Source organism: Dendrobates tinctorius, unplaced genomic scaffold (assembly GCF_039654945.1).
Source record: "Dendrobates tinctorius isolate UK_male_01 unplaced genomic scaffold, ASM3965494v1 ptg000049l, whole genome shotgun sequence".
NCBI lineage: Eukaryota > Metazoa > Chordata > Amphibia > Anura > Dendrobatidae > Dendrobates > Dendrobates tinctorius.
In genome coordinates, this window is record NW_027361717.1 from 15,346,805 (window position 1) to 15,372,387 (window position 25,583).

A 25,583-nucleotide genomic window follows, 5' to 3' on the forward strand; every position below is an offset into this window, starting at 1 on the left:
CGCAAAATCCAGCAACGCCTCCGGAATGCTGGACTTCACGGTGGACATACATGTGGCCAAGCAATTTTCCTGGCAGAAACTGCTCCACTGAACTATGTCCTGGGTTCTCCAGTCAATCACCGGGTTGTGCTTGGACAACCATGGGAAACCCAGGACCATTTGTGCTGGGAGATTATTGAGTACCCTACATGTGACCCACTCAGAATGTAGGACCCCAATGTGGAGTTTAACCTCAGCTACAAACTCGGTTATCTCCCCCTGTGGGAGGGGAGCGGCATTAATGGTAACCACGCGAATAGGATGAGGGAGTTTTTCGATCTTAAAACCTGCCATGCGTGCACACTCCTCATCCATGAGATTGGTGGTGGAACCGCTATCCACAAACACTGATATGGGTAGCTCTCTGCCCGCAATAATAACCCTGGCAGGGAGCATACATTGAGATACCATTATTGAGGATATGCATACGCTCAGTTGGGCCTCCTCCATACCCTCTGAGCTTACCAGTTTTCCGCCGGTGCGACTTTCTTTGGTAGCACAGGACAAGCATTTACATAATGATCTCTTTTACCACAGTAAAAACATGCTCCATGCTTCCTGAACCCAGGAACGCGACACTGCACATGTGATACCCCAGCGATTTGCATAGGTTCCGTGGGCTCACCTGCAGCAACCACACTTGCACCCCTGCTTTCCCCCAGGGGCAGCGTCTCCTGCGCCCCTTGCCGCAAACGGTGATCAATACGAATAACCAAACTCATGGCAGACTCTAACGATGCAGGAGTCTCATACATCAGGAGGGCCTGTTTAACTCTTTCTGAAACCCCATGAATAAACTGACTCTGCACTGTGTCTACTGCCCAACGGCGAAATTCTGAACAATAGTCTTCCGCCATACGTTCCCCCTGACGGAGGGCGCAGATTTTAGATTCCGCCAAAGCCAATCTGTCGGGATCATCATAAATGAGCCCGAGTGCTGAAAAAACATTCTCAACCGAATGAAACGTAGCAGAGTCGGCTGGTAAAGAAAACGCCCATGCTTGAGGGTCCCCACTCAGTAATGATAACACCAGACCCACCCGCTGAGCCTCATTACCTGAGGAGACCGGGCGCATGCGAAAGTATAACTTGCAGGCCTCCCGAAAGATGATAAATTTGCTGCGTTCCCCAGAAAATCGTTCAGGCAGCGGAATCTTTGGCTCTGCACCTGTACCAGCAGAAGCCGCTTGCACATTAGCTACCACCAGGCCCTGCTGCTGAACTGCCCCCTTCAACTCGGTGACCTGTAAGGACAGCGCCACCAACTGGCGGTTTATAGAAGTCATGGAATCCTTGGAAAAATGTTGGGCCGATTATAATGTTATGCGGGGCTTAGGTCAAAGGAGGCTGAAATACCCGGGGCCCCTGCAGAGTCCCTCAAACTAGGGAAAACCCTGTCTGGGTTGAGGGTCAGGGTTTTTGCTAATGGTGCAAATGCCTGAGCCTCCAACCTCTCCTTATCTCCTGCTCAGCCCTAAGCTGAACCCTCCACCCAGTGAGTTGTCAAACCACCAAAGCCCACACAGTAATGACAGACAGGGAGAACTTAAACCACACCGCGCAGCAAACACACAGGACAATACTGTAATGTGAACAGGGCAAAACAATGCACAAATATAGTAAGGCGAAAAGGTAACAACGGATCATACGACACCAGATATGAATTTCTCTCTCCAACACCACCTCTCCAGATCGGAACCACTTGGTATAAAACACAAGCTATAATCGGCGACGCCCACAGGCCAGCACGACTATTTAAAGACCGTGGGCGTGACCAAACATCCCACCTGATTTCCAGCTAGATTAACCCCCTAACCTGAGTAAAATCAAGCCGGCGCCACTGAGGCTATAGTGGACAGAGATGGAACTACCGCTGCCTGCCGGACGCTGTGGTGTGAATAGCGTCCGACATGACAGGATATCAACATGTCCTAAATTTCACAAAATGGTATCAGTAAAAAAATGTCTGCTCACCAAGCAAAAAGAAATCCTTCATTCAAACAATTCCATAAACTGACAAATAAAAAAGGTATGACTCTCAGAAAATGTCGACACCAAATCAAAATTTTTATTAAAAGTTCCAATTTTTTTTGAGAGACAAAAGTACAAAGGAAATCTACAAGTTTGGTAGAGCCATAATCCTATTAACCTAAAGAATCATGCTTATAAATAACTGTCACGATCCATTTTTGGATCTGTGGCAGGTCTGGATTCTCACATATAAACTTTTTTCAGGGGTTAATGTCTGTTTTTCCCCCCTGGTGGTCATTGGTGTAGTTACATTGCTGGTGAGCTTGATGATGCAGGTGGTGACCACTCCCACCTTCCTTTTGAAAGGTCACCTGATGCATCATCTGACTGTTGGTTATACAGGTTCTTTTGGATACCAACCGTACTGAAGACAGGAGTTGCTGGTGCAGTGGTGCTTCAGCTGAATGCTGTTATTTGGTGCCTTACTCTGCTGTGCGGTGCATTGCAGCAGAGGAAGCTAAGTATGGTTTTTGTTACCCTGTTCCTTTTGCTGTCTGTCTATCCTTACCTTGTGTTATATTAGTGCAGTGGTGGGACCAGTATCTTCACTTGCCAATTCCCTACTTAGGGATAGGTGCCGGGCAAGTGAGGGCTAAGATATCCTGCTCGGCGACAGGTTTAAAGAACCTGTATAAGGACACTAGTAAGAGCAGGGCACATTCTCAGGAGACTGCAGGAGGTGTCCATTTCCCCGTTCCCTATCGCAGGGCCCAGCATTTTATTGTGTCCCCGGTGTTCCCTTGTTTTTTTTACCGTTTAGTGACTGACCGATTGTTGAGTTGTGCCACACAAGGTGTTGAGTTCATTTTCCCCTTCATTACTGAGGCCTGAGGAACGCCCTCTTCTGGTAAAGAAAGGTAGTGAGCCTGATTTGTCAAACACCTGAGGCTGATGATGATGACTGGCTGAGTGGAGTTACGGACTGGATATAAGGCTGCCGACGCCCTTCTGCCCTGCGGGTGATTTCTCTATGGGATCCTTGGAGACCAGTCTGAATTCCTGCTCCTCCAAAGCTAAGTTTGCTGCTCGGCCTTTTGCTTTTGTGCTTTGACTTTGTTTTTGCTTTGTTTTTCTGGATTTCTGCCATTCCCTGCTGGGGTGTGCTGAATTCATTTAGCTCTTTCTTCTGAAAATACGTGAGTGCTGATTCAGTTTTTGAAGCCTAGCTGCTTCAGGGCCTTTTTCATATCAGCTGGTTGGCTTATGTCTTTGATAGGGTTTTGGCAGATTGCAGACGGCAGCCTTCCTGTCCTTTCCTATCTAGGTAGTTTTGGGGCCCCGTCTTTGCTCAGTCTATCTTTCTGTCTGTGTTAGTATTTTCATCTTGCTTCACCGTCATTATATGTTGGGGGGCTGCCTATTCCTTTGGGGTCTGCTCTAGGGCAGTTTAGATTTCCCCTTTCTTTCTTTAGGCCTATGTATTTCTCCGGCTGTGATCGAGGGGTCTAGGGCATCGTAGGAACCCCCCACGGCTACTGCTAGTTGTGTTGATAGGTTCAGGGGTCTGCAATCTGATAGTTGCCAACTTCTCTGGTTTTCTGGACTTGGCTTGTATTTCTGCTTTTTCCTCCTACGGTGACAAATTCATAACAGAATCACCCGCCTTACCGCAGATTCTAGGGTACTCAATAGCAGGAAAGAATTTTAAAAAAAAAGTGTATATTTTTTCCTCTATAGGGGGAATTTTTTTTTTCTGTCAATGGAGATAAAGCAATTGTCTGATCGTGTGGAGCAGCTCACTGTGGAAGTGCGGGGAATTTCCACCTACCTTGCTCCTTCACATGCTGCTGAACCAAAGATTCCTACACCTGATGTATTTTTTGGGGATCGGTCTAAAATTTTGAATTTCAAAAATAATTGTAAATTTTTGCCTTGAAGCCTAACTCGTCAGGGAGCTCCACGCAGCTGGTTAAAATTGTCATCTCTTTGCTGCGTGGCGATCCCCAGGATTGGGCGTTTTCTTTGAAACCAGATGATCCTATTCTGACTAATGGGAACGCATTCTTTCAAGCTTTGGGGTTGTTGTATGACGAACCTAATGCCATTGATCAGGCTGAAAAGACCCTGCTGGCATTGAGCCAGGGTCATGATTCTGCAGAATTGTACTGTCAAAAATTCCGAGAGTGGGCAGTACTTACTACCTGGAATGATAATGCCGTGGCTGCTCTCTTTCGGAAGGGGTTGTCAGAAGCCATAAAAGATACTATGGTGGGATTTCCTGTTCCCTCTGGTCTTGACGATTCTATGTCATTAGCCATTCAGGTTGATCGGCGTTTGCGCGAACGCAAAGCTGCACGAGAGGTGTTGCCACCTGTTGAACAAATGTCTGAACCTATGCAATGTGATAGAGTTTTTTCCAGAGAGCAGCGTCAGGAGTTCAGGAGGCGTAATAAGTTGTGTTTTTTCTGTGGAGATGCCTCGCATATTTTTTCTGTCTGTCCCAAACGAGAGAAACGCTTTGCACACACGTTTTCTGTTGGGGGTGTTCAACCTAAGTTTCTTCTGGCTATTACTCTGATCTGCTCCCTGTCCACATTTTCCACCAAGGCTTTTGTGGATTCGGGAACAGCCCTAAACCTAATGGACTTGGATTTTGCTAAACGTTGTGGATTTCCGATGACACCTCTGCAGACGCCTATCCCTTTGAGGGGAATTGATGCTACTCCTTTGGCTAAGAATAAACCCCAGTTTTGGACCCAGGTGGTAATGCGGGTCGCCCCAGACCATCAAGAAAATTGCAGATTTCTGGTGTTGCATAATCTGCATGATACTATTGTTCTGGGGTTTCCCTGGATACAGATTCATAATCCGGTTTTGGATTGGAAATCTGTGTCTGTGGTGAGTTGGGGTTGTCGGTGTGCCTTTAGTGAGGCTCCTATGTTTTCCACCTCTCCTCAGTCGCATGATGTTCCTGATTTGGCGGACTTTTATGATGTATTTAGTGAGAATGAGTCTGCGTCTCTGCCTCCTCATAGGAGTTATGACTGCGCAATTGAACTGAGCCCGGGGTGTAAATTTCCCAAGGGTCGGCTCTTCAATTTATTTGTACCCGAGCACGAGGCTATGCGATCCTATATTAAGGAGGCGTTGGAGAAGGGTCATATTAGACCATCCTCGTCACCCTTAGGTGCCGTTTTTTTTTTTTTGTAGTCAAAAAGGATGGATCATTAAGACCTTGTATTGATTATCGTGCCCTCAACAAAATTACTGTTAAATATCAGAATCCGTTACCCCTGATTTCGGATCTATTCTCCAGAGTTAAAGGTGCTTGCTGGTTTAGCAAGCTTGACCTCAGGGGGGCGTATAATCTTATTCGCATTAAGCATGGGGATGAATGGAAGACGGCGTTTAATACTCCGGAGGGACATTTTGAGTACCTGGTGATGCCTTTTGGGCTCACTAATGCCCCTTCTGTCTTCCAGTGCTTCATGAACGATATTTTCCGAGACTTTGTCGATACATTTTTGATTATCTATCTGGATGATATTTTGATCTTCTCCAAGGATTGGGATTCTCATGTGGAACATATTCGGACTGTGTTCCGGATCTTGAGGGTGAATTCCCTGTATGTCAAGGGATCTAAATGCCTTTTTGGAGTACAGAGGATTTCTTTTTTGGGGTTTATTTTGTCCCCGGCAACTATTGAAATGGACCCGGCCAAGGTACAGGCCATTCACGATTGGGTTCAGCCCACTTCTTTGAAGGCCCTCCAGAAGTTTTTGGGTTTTGCTAATTTTTATCGGAAATTTATAGCAAAATTTTCTAGTATTGCCAAGCCATTGACTGATTTGACTAAAAAGGGTGCTGATGTGTTAAATTGGTCTCCGGAGGCTGTTTCTTCCTTTAAGGAGCTGAAGCGAAGATTCACCTCCGCCCCGGTTTTGCGGCAACCTGATGTCTCACTTCCATTCCAGGTAGAGGTGGATGCTTCTGAGATTGGTGCAGGAGCTGTTTTGTCCTAAAAGGATCCTGTAACATCTAAAATGAATCCCTGTGCTTTCTTTTCCCGAAAGTTCTCTCCATCTGAACGTAACTATGATGTGGGGAATAGGGAACTGTTGGCCATGAAATGGGCATTTGAGGAGTGGAGACATTGGTTGGAGGGAGCTAAGCATCAAGTCGTGGTCCTCACTGACCACAAGAATTTGATTTACCTAGAGTCGGCTAAGCCGCTTGAAACCTAGACAGGCTAGGTGGGCCTTGTTTTTTACACGTTTTGATTTTGTGGTTTCTTTTCTTCCTGGAACAAAGAATGTCAAGGCAGACGCCCTCTCTAGGAGCTTCCTTGCTGATTCTCCTGTGGTGACCAAGCCTGCTACCATCTTAGGCGAAGGGGTAGTTCTTTCTGCCATCTCGCCCGATTTGAGACGTGCTCTGGAAGAGTTCCAGGAGGACAAACTTGAGCGTTGTCCCAGTGGAAAGTTGTATGTTCCTGACCAGTGGAAGAAGAGAGTGATGTCTGAAGTTCATTGCTCTGCTTTGGCTGGTCATCCAGGTATTTTTGGTACTAGAGATCTGGTGAGCCGGTTTTTTTGGTGGCCCTCCTTGTCTTGTGATGTCAGGAATATTGTGCAGTCCTGTGGGACGTGCTCCCGGTCTAAATTGTGTTCTCGCTCTAGTGGGTTGTTGATGCCTTTGCCTGTCCCCAAGAGGCCATGGACCCATATTTCAATGGATTTCATCTCTGATATGCCTGTCTCTCAGAGGATGACTGTTATTTGGGTGATTTGTGATAGGTTCTCTAAGATGGTTCATCTTGTACCACTCCCTAAGTTGCCGTCTTCCTCTGAGTTGGTGCCCCTGTTTTTACAACAGGTGGTTCGTTTGCACGGGATTCCTGAGAACATTGTATCTGACAGAGGAGTCCAGTTTGTGTCTAGATTTTGGAGAACTTTCTGTTCCAGGCTGGGAATTCAGTTGTCCTTCTCCTCTGCTTTTCACCCTCAGACCAATGGGCAGACAGAGAGAACAAACCAGACCTTGGAGTCCTATTTGAGATGTTTTATTTCTGCTGATCAGGATGATTGGGTTTCATTTTTGCCCTTGGCCGAATTTGCTTTGAATAATAGAGCTAGTTCTGCCACTTTGATGTCACCTTTTTTTTGTAACTTTGGGTTTTATCCTCGATTTTCTTCAAGGCAGGTGGAGCGCTCTGCCTGCCCAGGTGTTGACACTGTGGTGGAGAGAATGCACCAGATCTGGGACCAAGTGGTGGATAAGTTATCTCTCTCCCAGGAGAAGGCCCAGCGGTTTTCCAACCGACATAGGACCATTGGTCCCCAGTTTAAGGTTGGTGATATGGTGTGGTTATCATCAAAAAATATTGCTATGATGGTGGCTTCTCCTAAGTTTAAGCCTAGATTTATTGGACCTTACAAGATTGTGGAGATTATTAATCCGGTCTCTTTTCGTTTGGCTCTTCCTGTCACTTTTAAAATCCATAATGTGTTCCATAAATCTTTGTTGAAGAGGTTTGTTGAACCTGTTGTTCCGGGGGTGGCACCTCCAGACCCTGTATTGGTTGAAGGTAACATGGAGTATGAGGTAGAGAAAGTACTGGATTCCTGTCTGGCTAGACGGAGACTCCAGTATTTGGTTAAGTGGAAGGGTTATGGTCAGGAGGATAATTCCTGGGTCTCTGCCTCTGATATTCATGCCAAACGATTGGTGCGTGCCTTTCATCGGGCTCACCCTGATCGCCCTGGTGGCGTAGTTGAGGGTTCGGTGACCCCTCCTCAAGGGGGAGGTACTGTTGTGAGTTCATTTTCCCCTTCATTACTGAGGCCCGAGGAACTCCCTCTTCTGGTAAAGAAAGGTAGTGAGCCTAATTGTCAAACACCTGAGGCTGATGATGATGACTGGCTGAGTGGAGTTACGGACTGGATATAAGGCTGCCGACGCCCTTCTGCCCTGCGGGTGATTTCTCTGTGGGATCCTTGGAGACCAGTCTGAATTCCTGCTCCTCCAAAGCTAAGTTTGCTGCTCGGCCTTTTGCTTTTGTGCTTTGACTTTGTTTTTGCTTTGTTTTTCTGGATTTCTGCCATTCCCTGCTGGGGTGTGCTGAATTCATTTAGCTCTTTCTTCTGAAAATACGTGAGTGCTGATTCAGTTTTTGAAGCCTAGCTGCTTCAGGGCCTTTTTCATATCAGCTGGTTGGCTATGTCTTTGATAGGGTTTTGGCAGATTGCAGACAGCAGCCTTCCTGTCCTTTCCTATCTAGGTAGTTTTGGGGCCCCGTCTTTGCTCAGTCTATCTTTCTGTCTGTGTTAGTATTTTCATCTTGCTTCACCGTCATTATATGTTGGGGGCTGCCTATTGCTTTGGGGTCTGCTCTGGGGCAGTTTAGATTTCCCCTTTCTTTCTTTAGGCCTATGTATTTCTCAGGCTGTGATCGAGGGGTCTAGGGCATCGTAGGAACCCCCCACGGCTACTGCTAGTTGTGTTGATAGGTTCAGGGGTCTGCAATCTGATAGTTGCCAACTTCTCTGGTTTTCTGGACTTAGCTTGTATTTCTGCTTTTGCCTCCTACGGTGACTCATTCATAACACAAGGCCAGCCACTTCGTGACAGTAGCTTTTACTGCATAATAAATGTTGTAAGAAGAAAAAAGCTATGGTGGAATTGAATTTTTACACCACACTTGGAATTTTTTTTTCACATTCTCAGCGCTCTATATGATGATTTGACATCTGTTTTTCTTGTCCAAATAATTTTATTGAAGGATTTTAACAATGATGTGGAGGGGTAGGGATAGGAAGATTGGAGGAGGGGAGGGTTGAGGAGGGGATAGGGAACAAAGGGAGGGACCAAGTGGTCCTATCGTATTCATGGTAATCTGATAGATTAAAACACTAACAATAACAATATGCACTCATGAATGCAAATCTAGCAACCACATAAGACAATAGCTTGGTTTAGGTGTCCAGAGAAGAACTTTAACTTAGAGGGAATAAGTTCATCCATCTGAACCATTTACTTGTGAATTTATCAAGTTTGTTGTTAACAGTAGCCATTTTTAGCTCGAAGGACTTGTGGAGTACGATTCTCTCTTTAATGTCCTGAATTTTTGGAGGATCAGGTCTCTTCCAATGGATGGCTATGGAGCTTTTTGTGACTAGGAGTATATGGATGATTAATGGGATGGCTGAGTGTTCTATCTCTTGAGAGTTGAGGGACAACAAGGCTAGTTGAGGAGAGAGTGTGGTAGGTTTGGGGAGAAGAGAGTTAATGAGGAGGGATATATCTCTACAGAGGGGTTTCACTATAGGACAAAACCAGAACATGTGTAGAATGTTTCCGTAGTGACCGCAACCTCTCCAACATAGTGAGGAGTTTTCTAAGTTAATTTTAGATAGTCTAGCTGGGGTATAGCACCAACGAGACAGGATCTTGTAGTGGGTCTCTTGTAGAGACATTGATATAGTGGCGGACATGGAGATAGAACAAGCGTGTTCCCAATCTGATATGTTAGGAGTTAAGTGGAGTTCTTGCTCCCATTTCAGTAAGTTACAAGTTTTGACTAGTTCGTGGTTTTTATTCATCCATATGTAAATGTAGGGTATGCTCCAGAAAATTTTATGATTAATATTATTAAGCATATTAATGGCGGGATCTGAAATTTTCGATTTTATCTCTATGAATTTTCTTATGGTATCTTTTAGAATTATATATTCGGAAAATAGGGAAGAGGGGATTTTAAATTTTTCCTTTATTACGCTAAAGGAGGTATTAGAGTGTTCTCCCTAGAGGTCTCCAAGTTTTCTTATGCCATAGTCTGCCCATACCGGAGCTACTTCTTGTCCAAAAAGGATGTAATGATGTGGAGTGAAAGGGATCTAAGTGGGTTATTATTGTTAGATCCTTTTTTTTGTTTTAGAGAGTAACTTCCAAGCGTCCAGTGTGGCCCGGAAGATGGGGTGAGAAGGGGAAAGGTCCCTCTTTAGCAGAATTGATTCCAATACGAGACGAGAGGGAGAATTGTTGTTATTCAGAGTGTATTCGAGTTCGTACCGTGCTGGAGGGTCAGGGGTTGGCCACCAATAAAGGCTTTGCTTAACTAAGAAGGAGGAATAATACGCCGATATGTTGGGCAGGCCAGCTCCTCCGAATCTCCTATTGCTGTAGAGAATGTTTGCCGCCACCCTGGGTCTCTTGCCTCCCCAAATGAAATTGTTGATTTTGATTTGCAGATGTGTTAGAAGGGAGGTAGGGATAGGCAGGGGTAGTGATCTGAAGAGATATAATATTTTTGGAAGGATGTATAATATTTTTGGAAGGATGTAACAGATATATTTCAAAACTATTAATTGTTCTGCAAAACATCCCTAATTTACTATATCGATGGATATGGATATTGTTTAGACTTACGGATAAATAAAAAAGATATGGCTAGAAAGGTATCACAGAATAGCATAGAATAGGAAAAACTTCCTGATCACTGGAGTTCGGCCATTAGGATCCCCCCCAATCCTAAGAAAGGGGGCTCTTAAGAGCCCATATCAACAAAGTAGAGATTAAATCATGTGCACCTATCCTACATTCATTCTTATGGTAGTGCCAAAGACCAGCCAAGCACACCACTTGGCTATTGCTAGCAGTATTATTAAGAATGAATGGAGCTGCAGTGTGCATGAGTGGTTCTAGCAGTTGGACCCTTGGCGATCGGGAAGTTACCTCCTATACTATGTATAGGGGATATCTTTTAAACTTTGCAATATTTAATTAACAGAAAAAGTGCTGTGTTTTCTCCCAAAACATTTGATGCTGTCTAGTTTTCTTTTTTTTACTTGGGTAGCATTCTGATATGTCAGAATTACCACAGATTTACAACATGAATTCTGTATCGCAAATCTGCTTTAACTTACAATGATTTAATTGTGAATGAGTTTCTCAAAGTCCCCTCCCCATGCAGGTTTCAATTGTTTTTTTTAGACTTTCAAGGCAGAATGAACTATTTCTTCTGAATATAATGATATCTGTTGCAAATTCCCAACAAAATCTGTGTCATATGTGGATTGTGTTGTGGATTTTGTCTAGATTTTTCAGTAGATTGGGGCTATATACCCACATCATTATCTGTATCACTATGTTGTTAATGATGATACAAAATCTGTTTTTCCTGCAAAAGTTAAGTGTTAACTATCTCAAGTGGGAGACCCAATTTCTGGAAACAATACCCCATTATAAAAAAACGGAAGCCATGTAATCACTCATTGAATTTAGCAGAGGTGTTGGTATTCCAGTATATCAGAATGAAGAAAATATGAGGACTTTTTTCTTTTATTATTAGGGTGCCAAACTTTTCATGGACCTACACTTAAGTCCTTTAAAATGGTTGGACATTTAGGGTGTGTACACACGTTGCGGATTCTACTGCGGATTTGCAGCGGTTTGGCACCTGCTCCATGACAGGTGTCAAACCTGCAGGGCAAAACCACAGGCTAATCCACAGTAAATCCACAGATAAACTGCAAGTCAATTGATCTGCTGATTTACCTGTGGATTTAGACAAATATGCACGGAAAAATCCGCAGCAGAATCCGCAACGTGTGCACACACCCTAATGGGGTTTTCTCAAGCTCCAATCTCCAAGCGCGCTTCCATCCCTGTTCTCCCAATTTCCTGCTTGCTAAAGGGGTGGTGTGGTCCTGAAGTTAGACAATTCGAGACAGCACAATGGCTGAACCTCTAGATCAAACTGCCTGCTCCCTGATGCTGAGGGCAAACACAGCTTTTTCTCTGCAGCTTTAAAGGAGCTCAGGTGTACTGAAACTACCCAGAGCCAGATTATTGGCCAGCATGTTCTATACTAAATAGCTTGTAAATTCATGTTTTATGCTTAGGAAGCCGGCCAACTCAGAGATGGCCTCCATTCCTAAGAACGAAGAGGAATTTTGATAAAAGATAAATTGCACAATTATCTGTTTATAGAAGGAGTTTCCAATTTTACCCATTTAATATGATGAGATAAGGTTTTTATCATCTACTGTAGTGAAGAGAAAAAACTGCATTCACTTGTCCTTGAAGGGGCAACTTCTGAAACCACTTCTGCACAGTTTGTCTTCTCCTATACTTGCACCAAAATAAAAACTAATATTTCAGAATTTTAAAAAATCTCCAAGATGAAAATAAAGGGGACTAAAGACCATCATAATGCATTTATCCAGATAAAATGACCATACAATTACTACTCTCACTGACCAACAAGCTGAAATGTCAGCTGATTTAAATACAAAAAATGAAAAAAAGCAACTTTTTTTATTCTTCAATAAATTTCTATTTTCTTTATTCATAGATAGACCCCGCGCGAGAAGCCTACTGGACACATGTTAAATCGGATGCCTGCAGATTTGCCATGATGTGGAAGTATGGAGGCATTTACATGGATACTGATGTCATCTCAATTCGGCCCATTCCCGAAGACAATTTTTTAGCTGCAGAAACCTTAACAAAAACCAGCAGCAGTGTTTTTGGTCTCTCTCCACATCATCAATTAACATGGGAGTTTATGGAAAATTTTGTAAAGAATTATAAAGGTGACGTATGGGCAAATCAAGGACCTGGAGTTTTCACGCGTGTTGTGAAGAATCACTGTGGTATTCCAAAGTTTACATCTGTGGAGCATGTTAAATGTGCCAATGTCTCCTACTTTCATCCTGAACGATTCTATCCCATTTCGTTTCCATCATGGAAAAGGTACTTTGAGGTCTGGGAAAATTTTCCAGCTTTTAAAAATTCTTATGCTCTTCACCTTTGGAACTTCATGAATAAGGAACGAAAAGATATGGTAGTTGGAAGTAACACCTTGGTGGAACATCTCTATCAGCAATATTGCCCGTCCACATACGATGGAGTTTTAAAGCATAAAACAACCATTTTCTAGAGAACAATACCAAGTAAAGATAATACTTTAAAGAAGACAAAAGGAAAGCTACTTTTAAAATTTTGTAGAACACAATTTAAAGCGTAAACATTTTGTTTTCCAGATGAAAACTACACAGAAAAATAAGAAAGGTTGTAATACATCTTAACACAGAAATTCACTTCTTTCTCTGCTTGGATTGATCTTTCCTTCTCAATATTCTTAATTCACTTTCAAATTCTATTTTCAGTAATTACAGATTTTCCCATTACTGAGATAGGAAATGACAGTTGGTGCTCCTAAAGTTCTAGAAGCTGTAGGCAGACCAAGACTATCTGCCGCATGTTCTCCTGAAATGTTACATTTTAACTTAAAACAATGAGGCCAATTCATTAAGATGTGTTTTGCCACAATTCTGAAATACAACACCTCAATAAGTCTCAATATTTTTGCGCAACTTGAAAGTTGCAAAAACATATTTCAATATTTGGAATTTTCACGTAAGTCATATCATGCATGTGGTGAGGCAAGGCTACACCTGCCCAATTCATGAAAATTTATGCCACTTTGGCAGCATAACTTTCTCCAGAAATATACTCCAGTCTCTGACTAGAGTACAGTTCTGGTGGCAAGGCTTGCAAGTTAAGAGATGTGCCTAATTCATTAACTGGCATGCATGTTTTAATGAATTTGGCGCCTTGTACTCCAGCTAGCCCGTTCATTAAGACAGGCATGCTGAAGTTTGTCTTAATGAATGGGCTTCTAAGTATTTGATGTTTTTTTTTTTTTTTTATAATATTGTTATTATTTATGTGTTGGAAAACCATGTTCTTGTAAGATTATTGATTGTTAACAGAAGATGACTCAATTTGATTAAAATAAACATTCCTCTCTTCTTTTATTTTTACTTTTCTAATTCTTTTCCTCATCCAATGTCTATCAACATCTTGTCCACTTTTAATTGAATCATAAACTTTTAATTAGTCAATTAAATATTATAGAGCTACAATAGAACATAAAAACAAATATAAAAAAAAGTCAGATTCATATCGCCAGGTTATGTATCAGTAATATGCACACATAGAAATGTATGTTCAAAGAATAGATCACGGAAGGAGGAAGGGAGAATCTGTTTGTACATGCTGGAAAGGTGAAGGAGAGTTTATCTGCATTGGACATTACCATGAGTTATTTTCTCTAAAAGTGACCGGTCTGGCTCAACTACAATGGTTCAGAGTAAATTCATGGAAGATTTCCAAAATTTTGCTATTAAAATGTTTTCTACACCCAGCAATAAAAACCCCAAAGCTAGTTCAGGATGTATAAAGTTAGAGATTTATAAGTTTAAAGATTAGACTAAAAGCGAGATGTTAAGATAAGGTAAAAGGAGCCAGTGTGCTCTCAGATCCTACAGCCTCCAGGTAATACCTGAGCTAATATTAAGGGGGTATAGTGTCACTCTTGTAGTTTTTGCTATGGTTGTTACACATTGTGCCATATGGCTCCTGCCTTTATTTTGAGTATCCTACCTGATTATTACATACAATTGTGAAAAGTATATTTAGAAGGCATTTGCTTAGTACATTTTTGTGTGTAAACAGCATAGAGTACCTTAAAACATAACCTTTAGTCAAACCAAAATAAAATGTAAAGACACACTGGCTGAGTGTCTTTAAGTACACGGAACCTAAGGGGGTGGTGCCGAGGACCGTGGTCCGGCACAACGGTGTGCAGAAACTGCTATGTGCAGTGGAACCCAGAGCAGGACCTGGCGGGGCACCTGGCCACTGGTGGAGTGTCCGAGGGCAGAGCCAACCCATGAGATCGGGAAAGTCAGGGGCGAACCTGGGGGTCAACCCAGAGAGTAACAAGTAGACCAAAATCACGAGATAGAAGCAGAACGAGGATCAAGCCGAGTCATACACAGGTACATAAACACACAGAGGAATAACTGTCTCAAACAGAAACACCTAGGTCAGCTGCTCAAGCCGGGTAACGGAAAGTATCACTGACACAGAGCCTAGCCAGAAGCAGGTCTAAATAGCCCTCCCCAAACCAAAGAGAGGCCATACAAGCTAACCCTGAAAGAACCAGAATGGGGAAGGAAACCCCATCCTGAATCATGACATAAAGCTCCCACTCGGGGGATAACACTTAATTTCAGACACCTGTACATGGAGGTACCGCATAAAAATTTTTTTTCTCTTATGCAGTGCCTCCATGAACAGGTATCTGGAGATAAGGGTGAGATCCTTCCATTTCTTATTTGCACTGGTTGCGACATGGGCACTTTTCAGGTTATAGCTGGGAATAATTACAACCATTTGTATGTTATGTATTGTCTGCTTTTAACTAATCTGATACCTGATTGGGTTTTTTTTTGTTTGATTAAAGGTTATGTTTTAAGATACTCTCTGTCTACACATCAATTACCATGAGAATTTTGAGTGACTTAATACCTTTGTATTCCCTTGCTGGTATAACAGTACTTTTGTGTAGCTTGGTACCACAATTAAAGGGAATGTGTCTGCAGAGTTTTTAATGCCTCACCTGGGAGCAGGATGACATAGGCAAATAGGCCCTAAATCCAATGATGTATCACTTAGTTTACTGGCTGCAGTCATTATGACACAGAGTTTTTAGATTCAACAATATAATGTTTTTAGACTTAGCTGAAAAAACTAACCCAGCACAAAACAGTCTCTCTTTAAAGACGATGAGCTGCTTATCACAGAAGTTGGAGGAGTCTGACGATTGCCCAGGTGTCGGCTAGTCACAGCAATGATAATCATCAGGTGATAAAACCTTCATTGTAAGTAAACAACACCCCACAGTCAGACATGTGTCACATTATTGATTACAGTGTTTAACCCCTAACTCATGCTAAAGTAATTTTGCTTCTATTGAAGCCCCTTAGTGTTCTCATGACCCCAAAAAGTATGATGCCAACAAAAGTGCTCACAAAGATACCACCAGAGTAAATTCTTTTACAATACCCTCCACATGGATAGTGTGATAACTCTACTGTACCCATTGCAAAGAATGATATCGCCACAGTGACCCCAACACAGTATGATGCCTCTACAGTGATCCCAACACAATATGATGTTCCCACTCACAGAATATAGGTCTCAAAACCACTCTTCACATGATATAACTATGACCAAACAACCCTCCTTACAGTATAATGGCCCCCACACAACCCTCCACATAGTATATTAGTGCCCATATAACCCTCCACACATTATAGTGACCCTCCACACAGCATAATGGCCCACCCTATTGTACAAAGTATAATGGCACCTACATAATCAGTGAGATTTCACTGATTGAGCGCCTTTGCCGGCTGCCAAAGTGTTTTCTTTGACTGGTCCCCCTGAGGTCAGTGATTGTTTCGTGATGTTGGTCTACTAGGCATTGCTCCCACCTAGCCAGAATCCTAATCCACACTGATGAGGGGCAACACCCCGAAACAGCTGTCTGTGGATAGATACCTGGCCTTGGTATTTCCCTTGTCATATCTGTAAACTCGTAAAGAGCTGGATATTGACTTAAAGGGACACTTAATATGGTGGTAATGGTGGTTTCCGAAAGGAGCCACTCCTTGGCTGGGTCCTTCCCTGGAGGAAGATCTGGCTAGTCCCCTGTTTGAGACTCTTAATTGAGGCTCCGCGGACTTTATTTGCATATTCATATTCCTTTTTTCAAGCCACTCATGACCAATAGGAAAGGCCAGAGGTGTCTTACCTGGGACAAGGAGAAAAAGAACTGGACTGTTGCTCAGTGGTCCAAGATGTTGTTTTCAGATAAAAGTACATTTTGCATTTCAATTGGAAATCAAGGTCCCAGAGTCTGAAGTAAGAGTGGAGAGGCCACAATCCAAGCTGCCTGAGGTCTAGTGTGGAGTCTCCACAATCAGTGATGGAGCCATGTCATCTGCTGGTGTAGGTCCACTGTGTTTTATCAAGGCCAAAGTCAGTGCAGCCATCTACCAGGAAATTTTAGAACACTTCCTGTTTCCCTCTGCCAACAAGTTTTTTGGAGATGGAAATTTCATTCTCCAGCAGGACTTTGCATCTGTCCACACTGCCAAAAGTACCAACACCTGGTTTAAAAACAACAGTATCACTGTGCTTGATTGACCAGAAAATTCACTTGACCTTATTGTCAAGAAGAAGATAGGAGACACCAGACTCAACAATGCAGACAAGCTGTAGACTGGTGTCAAAGCAATCTGGGCTTCCATAACAACACAGCAGTGCCACAGGCTGATTGTCTCCATGTCACGTCACATAGATGCAGTAATTGATGCAAACGGAGCCCCAACCAAGTATTGAGTGCAGTTACTGAACATACATTTCAGTAGGCCAACATTTCGGATTTTAAAACAATTTTTCAAGCTGGTGTTATAAAGTATTCTAATTCACTGAGATAATGACTTTTGGGTTTTCATTGGCTGTAAGCCACAATCATCGACATTAACAGAAATACAGTGGGGGAAAAAGTATTTAGTCAGCCACCAATTGTGCAAGTTCTCCCACTTAAAAAGATGAGAGAGGCCTGTAACACTGTGTTATAAAGGTTTCATCCCTTGGACAATTTTGAGTGTTTTCATGCTGATTTCAGAAATGGCTTCAGATTTTTCCTATCACGTAAGGTTTTTGAGAAATGATGCGAAACATTATAATATTCTGTTATAATTCTAAAAGCTCATATAAGAACTTTTTATGAAACAGTATATTCTGAATTTTCCACTGAAATAACATAAATCGCTGATCTACACATATGCAAGCACTTATTATGTGAATTCCACGCAGGAGCAGTGAATTATTCGGCTAACTGTGTATGGAGCATACCACATCTCCTGGGCAGGGGAGGAATCAAAAGACAATACTGTTATTACAGCAGGGGATCACCAAGGATTCATTTTGTGAGGTAAAACATTTCACTGACTGTTTTTAAACAATATTTTACCTCACAAAATGTATCCTCTGCGATCTCAAGAGAGCACAGATGGGAGAAGTCACATGGGGAAATAGAGAGTGGATAGGTGGGTGAGCACATGGGGGGAGAGGTTCTAAATGCTGCAAAGCCTGCCCTCATCGTGACATTACCGCCCTCCCAATGTGATAGCATCAGGTCTCTATCTAGTTACTACCATATACAATACAATACATTTTGTTGATCCCGAGGGAAATTCTGGTATTACAGCAGCATTACAAACCACATTCCAAACATTGCAACATTACAAACAGTAGCACATAAAGTAATTCCTAGACACAGATTTTGCACATGACTAACCACATTACGTAACAAACAAATTAGTGTAAATGCAGGTACTATAAATTTAAATCTTTGAACATTGTCATTAGTGCACCAGTCATAGGTCATTGTTGACTTTCACCTTTAGGAAATGGTTATATATCCCCATAGCAGTAGGTACAAACGATTTCCTGAATTTCTACTTCTTGCACCTAAGTAGGATTAGACGGCTGCTGAATATGCTCTTCTGCTTCAATAACAGCTCGTACAGTGGGTGTGTATTATTGCTGTATATATGCGATTCACCTGAATACTTTTAATTTTAAAAACTGTTTATTTTGAAATGTTGCCTCGGTTTCTCAACAGCAGTGATAATTTCTGCTACATATTCAATGAAAACACAAAAGAAGTAAATGACTCCACTTGTTAAGAAAGCATATGAACTATACTTTGAATGTTCAATTGGAGATCAGGACAAACAGTGGGTACCTCATATATGCTGTGCATCTTGTTCTTGAAGCCGTTTGCTGTCCCAATGATATGGAGAGAGCTGAGAGATCATGTAAAAGATTGCTACTTTTGCCTTACAAATGTAACAGGATATTCAGCAAAGAACAATAAATCAATGGAATATCCTAATCTTCCTTCAGCCATAAGACCAGTGCCACTCGATCAAAGTCTTCATGTTCCAAAGCCGTCCAAAGTATGGACAATGGAGGACGACAAAGATGAACTAACAGTGTCAGTAGAAAATGAAACTGCTGCAGATCCAGACTTTGGTCCTTCTACATCTAATCCACATCTGTTCAGTCCAGCTGATCTGAGTGACTTGGTCAGAGATTTAAAATGGTCAAAGAGGCAGGCAGAATTATTAGGATCAAGGCTATAAGAATGGAATCTCTTATTACCAGGAACAAGAGTTTCTGTTTTTTGCAGTCGTCAAGAAGACCTTAATCAATTTTTCAACCATGTTGACAGTTTTATCTTTTGCAACAATGTCTTGGGGTTGTTTGGTGCTCTTGGATGGGAGCATGACCCGAAAGAATGGTGACTGTTCATTGACTCGTCAGTATTAAGTCTGAATGCTGATTTACTACACAATGGAAATATCTGTCCTTCTATACCTATTGGACATGCCATACACATGAAAGAAATGCATGAAAATATGGAGTTACTATTGACCCACATTAATTATAGAAATTATAACTGGAACATATGTGGTGATCTAAAGGTTGTTGCCCTTCTTCTTGGACTGCAGCTTGGATATACCAAGTATTGTTGTTTTATTTGTAAGTGGGACAGTCGTGCACAAGAATGTCACATGCCTCACCTATCTATGGGTTAAAAATTGTGCCATTTACTGGGCTCCATTGAACGGTTTTTGCTGTGTCTTAGCCTAGTTTTCAACATTATTTTGCTGTGAAAAAAAATACAGGCCGTTTGTTTTAAAATCGGGTAGCTGTATCAAAGACATCATATATCATTGCGGTCAAAATAGTGACATTTCAGTTCTCCATTGAATTTTTATTTGCTGTGTCTTAGCCTAGCTATTGACACTATTTTGTTGTGAAAAAAAAATGCAGGCCAAAAATTAAAAAGTGGGGAATCTCCGTCACATGCCTCATGTATCTGTGGGCTAAAAATTGTGGCATTTTTTGGGCTCCGTTAAACTGTTTTTGCTGCGTCTTAGCCTAGTTGTTGACATTATTTTGCTGAGAAGAAAAAAAAAATACAGGTCAGATATTTTAAAGTTGGGTATCTCCATCACAGACCTTACATATTAGTGCACTCAAAATTGTGCCATTTCAGGCCTCCATTGAATTTTTTTTGCTGTGTCTTAGCCTAATTTTTGACACCAGTTTGCTGCAAAAAAAATGTTACTTACGGGCCAAATATTTTAAACTGTGGTTTTCCCGCACAGGTATCACCTATAAGTTTGCTCAAAATTTAGCCATTTGTACTGAACGTGGAAAATATTGTACTCCATTTAAAATGGGAAAGGCTCTTGGCAAGGGACGGGGAAGTGGACGTGATGGTGATGGTGCATGCAGAGGTCGAGGACGTGGGCAATATGAAATTGGTCCACAACAAACACCCACATCTTCTCGCCCGACCTTCTTTTCCCAATTACAAGGGGACCGCAGCAGCACACTACTATTGAACCCAGAGAGCTGTCAAAAGGTTGTTGGTTGGATAGTGGATAATGCTTCCAGGCACTTTGCTGCCACCACCACCACCACCCTGTCTTCCACACAATCAAGTCTCAGTATCTGAGTGTGGACCTCATATTCTTCTCTCTGATCCTCCTTCCTCCCACCATGCTGAGCGCCTGGAGACAACTGATCCCTCACTTAGACACTCCAAAGAGCTGTTCACTTTTCCATCTATAGATTCTAGCCTCGCACGTGGTCCACTTGAAGTGCAGCAAGAGGAGATCACATGTAGCAATTCCCAAATATTTGAGCAGCTATGGCCACACGAAGGCAATGGTGTGAAAGTGTCACAAGAGGTGGACGATGATGAGAAACAATTGTCAGAAAGTCAGAATGAGGACCAGGGTGTGGAAGTGGAGGATGAGGTGGTGGATGATTTAGTAACTGACCCAAGCTGGCAGGAGGATATGCAGAGCGAGGACAGCAGCAGACATGGGGAGTGAGACATAACACCCCAACAGGCAGGAAGAAGCAGTGTGGTGGCCGCTGACAGAAGGCAGGCAACTGTTCCCCGTAACACCAGCACATCAGAAGTTGCCTGTCCAACTGTTAGCTCTTCTCGAGCCTAGTTGTTTTTAAAGACTCTGCCGATAACCCCAAAAAGGCCATTTGTACAACCGGCCATGCCAGCATCAGCATGGGTAGCAATATTACCAGCCTCACCACCACCAGCATGATCAGGCACATTGCTTCAGCAAGATGGCCTTTGGGAATCCGATGGTGCACTCCGCTTTGCTCGCCGTGGACACTGGGCCGCGGCGTCCCCAAATTTCTACCTCTGGCATCCTGAGGAAGGGACCCTGCTTAAGTGCACTCTGCACCGCCCATTGCCGTCTCTGAGCCTCAGCATCGCCACAGCATCCCGACACATCTGCTGCCACTGGTTCCTCTGCTACACCACTGCTGCAAGCCCCCGGTAAGCCTGCGTTTGCACTATAAGACACAACCCCCCACTTTCCTCCCAAACTTTTTGGGGAAAAAGTGTGTATTATAGTCTGAAAAATACAGTCGTTTTTATTTTGTAAAAGGGCTAAAACATACAAAATGATATAACTGTGGTATCGCTGTAATCATACTGACCCGAAGAATAAAGTTGCCTTATCTATTTTACCACAAGCCGAACAGCATAAAAAGACCACCAAAAATACAATTCTTGAATTGCTGTTTTTTGTTCATTTTGCCTTACATAAATTGGAATAGAAAGTTATAAAAAAGTTATGTGCCCGAAAATTGTACCAATAAAAACATCAACCTTTCTTGCAAAAAACAAGCCTTGGGAATTATTTGGTAGAAACATGGAAAAATTATAACTTTCAAAAACTTGTTTTTACGGGGGGCGTGGCCTGGATGCCTAGGATGCCAGTTGCATGAGCTGAATGCTCCTTCCCTGAGACCCTGCAAAGCAACAATTTCAGCACCTTTCCTGCATGTTAATCAACCCACCCGGCTGCCCGAATCCTCACTGATCACTGGCAAAATGACAAGGGATAAGAGAAATCTCAAAAACCAACGCAAATTGGAGATTTTCTTCAACAAGGATACCAGTCAAGATGGCCCCACAGTAAGCAGAGTCTCCTGCTCCTCAGGAGAGTCCCCCTCTCCACTGCCCCTGAGCCCAGCAAAGACCACCGCTGCGGTGCAGGATGAGGCAACACCCACCTCACCTTATCTCCTGGGTCTGGGTCCATCAGCAGGATCAAGATTTTCCCCACTTGCGGGGGGACACGAGGGAAATGTAGTTCCTGCAGGCCGGCGGATGGATATGCAGCAATGCACACCTCCCCTGCACTCCCAGAATAACAAGAGAGATGTTGCAGAGAAAGGGGATTCTGGAGGGGACAACTGTAAATCTCTTGCAGTATTACAGCAACTTCCTACAATAGATCTCCCTGCTTCAGGAACTTTAAAGATATGCTGATGGCTTTTAGAACTGCAATGCTAAAGGACTTTTCTTTAATGTTAAAACCTGTTACATCTCACATTCAGGAGGTGGAGGAGAGAGTGTCCCATGTGGAGGACAAACTGGGAGAATTTGCATCTTCCCATAACAACCTTATTGACTCTCACAATGACATGGCAGAAGACATAGAAGCCATATATAATAAACTTGTGGACTTGGAGGATCGTAACCGCAGGAACAACCTGAAATTAACGGGTGTACCATAAACCACTACACCCTCTGAGCTGAGGGGTTATGTGCAAGATTTAATCCAAGCGGTGGTCCCCTCCTGTTAACCATATGAGCTAATTATTGATCGAGTGCACAGAGTATCTCGCCCAAGCCACTTGCCAGACACTGTTCCGAGGGATATTGTTGCACTCATTAATTGCTCTCATATTAAAGAGGAACTTCTGTCTTATTCCAGAAAGAAAGGATCTCTACCTTCACCTTTCAACCAAATCAAAATTTATGTTGATCTCTCGGCAGAGACACTGCGCTTCCGCAGACTAATGAATCCCATCACTGAAGCCCTCAGAGAATCTCAGGTGGCATACAGGTGGGGGTACCCAAGAAATTGCTCATTAACAACAAAGGATCGTGGCATACTGTCTCTTCATATGAAAGAGGAAGAGATTTGCTTCGTACCTGGAATATACAAGTGCCGGAACAACCTCAGAAACAAAGAGAGCCGCCTGTAAGGGCAGAGGAGACATGGCAGAAAGTCCTTCCAAAAAGAAACAGGCGCTGAAGATATAATCATTATCTATATTTTACTATCTTTTAACAAGGGTGGCATCCTGACTGGTTGGTGCGGCCCTCGGTCTGTTTAATAACTTTACTTCTAATTTTATTAGTTTGCATTGTTTGTTTTTTGCTTTTTTCTATCCTTTTGCATATCTGTGTTTTATTCGGGTCCAGCATTTTCCCGCTTTGCAGGGAATTCTGACAGGTGTAATGGGTAACCCATTAGTCATACTAGCATCTGTATGTTTGCAATATGGTTATTACAATATGCTCACTTAATGTTAGAGGCCTAAACAGCCCTCATAAAAGATCTTATATGTGGAAAGAGGCGGTCGCAGCTAAATGTGAGGTGTTTTGTGCCCAGGAGACGCACTTATTGGACAAAGACTACCACAGACTGTCTCATCGGCTCTTTCCATATGTAGTCCAATCTAATTTCTCGGAAAAAAAAGAGAGGGGTGATGTTAGCTATCAAGGGGTCTGTTGCTTTCTCCTCAACTTATTTAGAACTTGACCCTGCAGGTCGATACCTCATACAAGTGGGCACCATAAATAATGTTTTATATACTATAGTCGTCATTTATGCTCCAAACCAAGCGCAGACTAGATTTATCAAAAAATTATTAACTAGAATCAATAAAGTTAAACAGGGCCACGTAATCATATGTGGGGATTTTAATTGTGTTTTTGTTAATTCTCTGGACTCTTCCACCCCAACTTCCAGGGGGCCGCCTGTTCCCCCCCCTTAGCCTTTCGGGAGGACCTATATGACATATGGAGGGTTCTTCATGCATGTGAGAAGGACTATACCTACTTTTCACAGGTACATCACTCCTACTCCCGGATAAACCTATTCTTGGTTAGCAGGTCTCTCCTTAATATTGTCAACTCATCAGAAATAGGTATAATAACTTGGTCGGATCACGCCTCCATAAAGATGTCTATTCGGGAAGAATCTGAGTGCCCCCTTCACTCCCCGTGGAAGATGAACCCCTTTATTCTAAAAACCCCCCATTTGGTGGCACAAACAAAAGTAGCTCTTATAGAATACTTTGAGCTCAATGCGGACTCGGTCACTAATTACTTCCATGTATGGAATGCCCATAAAGCATTTATCAGGGGCCACTTTATTAAAATAGGCCATATTCTTAAAAAGCAAAGAGAAAAATGCTCAGATCTTACAGCATCGATCAGTTCACTGGAATACATGAATAAAAGAGCCCCATCCTCTGCCCAAATGTGTAAACTACGTGCTCTCCGACTGGAATTGCGGGAATTACTCTTACACAATTAGGAAAAAAATCTCATGATCACCAAAGCCCATTACTACTCCCAAAATAATAAAGCGGGTAAACTGCTAGGATCCAGAGTGAAAATTAAAACTTCTAAAACTAAGATCCCCTTTTTGAGGAACTTATCTCCCGATTCTAAGATATACACTCCTCGGGAAATCGCCGATAAATTTAAAGATTACTATGCTTCTTTGTATAACTTAGATCGAAGAGCAGACCTCCATGGCCCAACAGCTCTTGATACAAATCTGTTTTTGTCAAGCATTAATCTCTCAACTCTTGCACCAGACCAGTTAGTGGTTTTCACCCGGCCCATCCTGATCAGCCTGGTGGCGTGGATGAGGGTTCGGTGACCCCTCCTCAAGGGGGGGTACTGTTGTGAATTCACTTTCTGGTCTACCTCTGGTTGCTGGTGACTGTGGTGGAGCTGGTTGTATTGACAGAGGAGTCGTGAGTTCTTCTTCCAGGCTCCCTCTGGTGGTTGCAGGAGGTAATGAAGCTGATCTAATTAACAGAGACCTGCCACCTGATAATGAGGATGACGATTGGACATCTGGAGTCTCTGACTGGATTTAAGACAGCTGACTCTCTCTATCCCTGCTGGTGATTTTTCCTGCCTCCTGAGGTCTTAGTTTCCAGTTCAGTCCCTGCATTCTCAAGCTAAGTGTTCTTTGCTATTGTTCACATTTGATTTGGTTTTGTCTATTCAGTTTTGTGTGGTCAGCCTGCCCCGGCTGGGGCTGTACTGAATCTCCATCCTTATGTTACTGTTGGTGCCAGTTTGCTTTTTGTCCCTTATTAGATTGGCCTCTTTTTGCTCTGTTTTCAGATATATGTATCTTAGACCCAAGTCAACCTGTAGCATCAGCTTAAAGATTTGGAAACTCCATGAATAGAAATTACCTAATATATCACAGTTTGGTCTCATTCACATATTCGCATTTAAACATGGACATGATTTAATTATACCGATATGATCAGTGTTTTGGATCAGTGTGTCATCAGTGTGTCTGTTTTTTACTATCAGTGTGTCATCAGTATATCGTCCGTGTGTCCATTTATACAATCAGTGTGTCATCAGTGTTTTTTACGGATAGATAAAGAAATTTTCACTTAGTGACAATGGATTGTGGGCACCAACCCGATCCCTCAAACTAGGAACACCATAGGCTATCTGTTGCCGGGATTACCCATGATGG

At 42.7% G+C, this 25,583-nt stretch overlaps 1 protein-coding gene across 1 annotated transcript in view; it reads left to right on the forward strand.

Moving 5' to 3' along the window:
• LOC141091128 (alpha-1,4-N-acetylglucosaminyltransferase-like) overlaps positions 1–13,832 on the forward strand; it is a 78,567-nt gene extending 64,735 nt beyond the window's left edge. The window contains exon 3 of the mRNA XM_073576519.1: positions 12,365–13,832. Within this exon, the coding sequence (XP_073432620.1) occupies positions 12,365–12,952 (588 nt within the window). The 3' untranslated portion in view covers positions 12,953–13,832. The remainder of the gene's footprint in view (positions 1–12,364) is intronic.
• Positions 13,833–25,583: the final 11,751 nt, after the last annotated feature.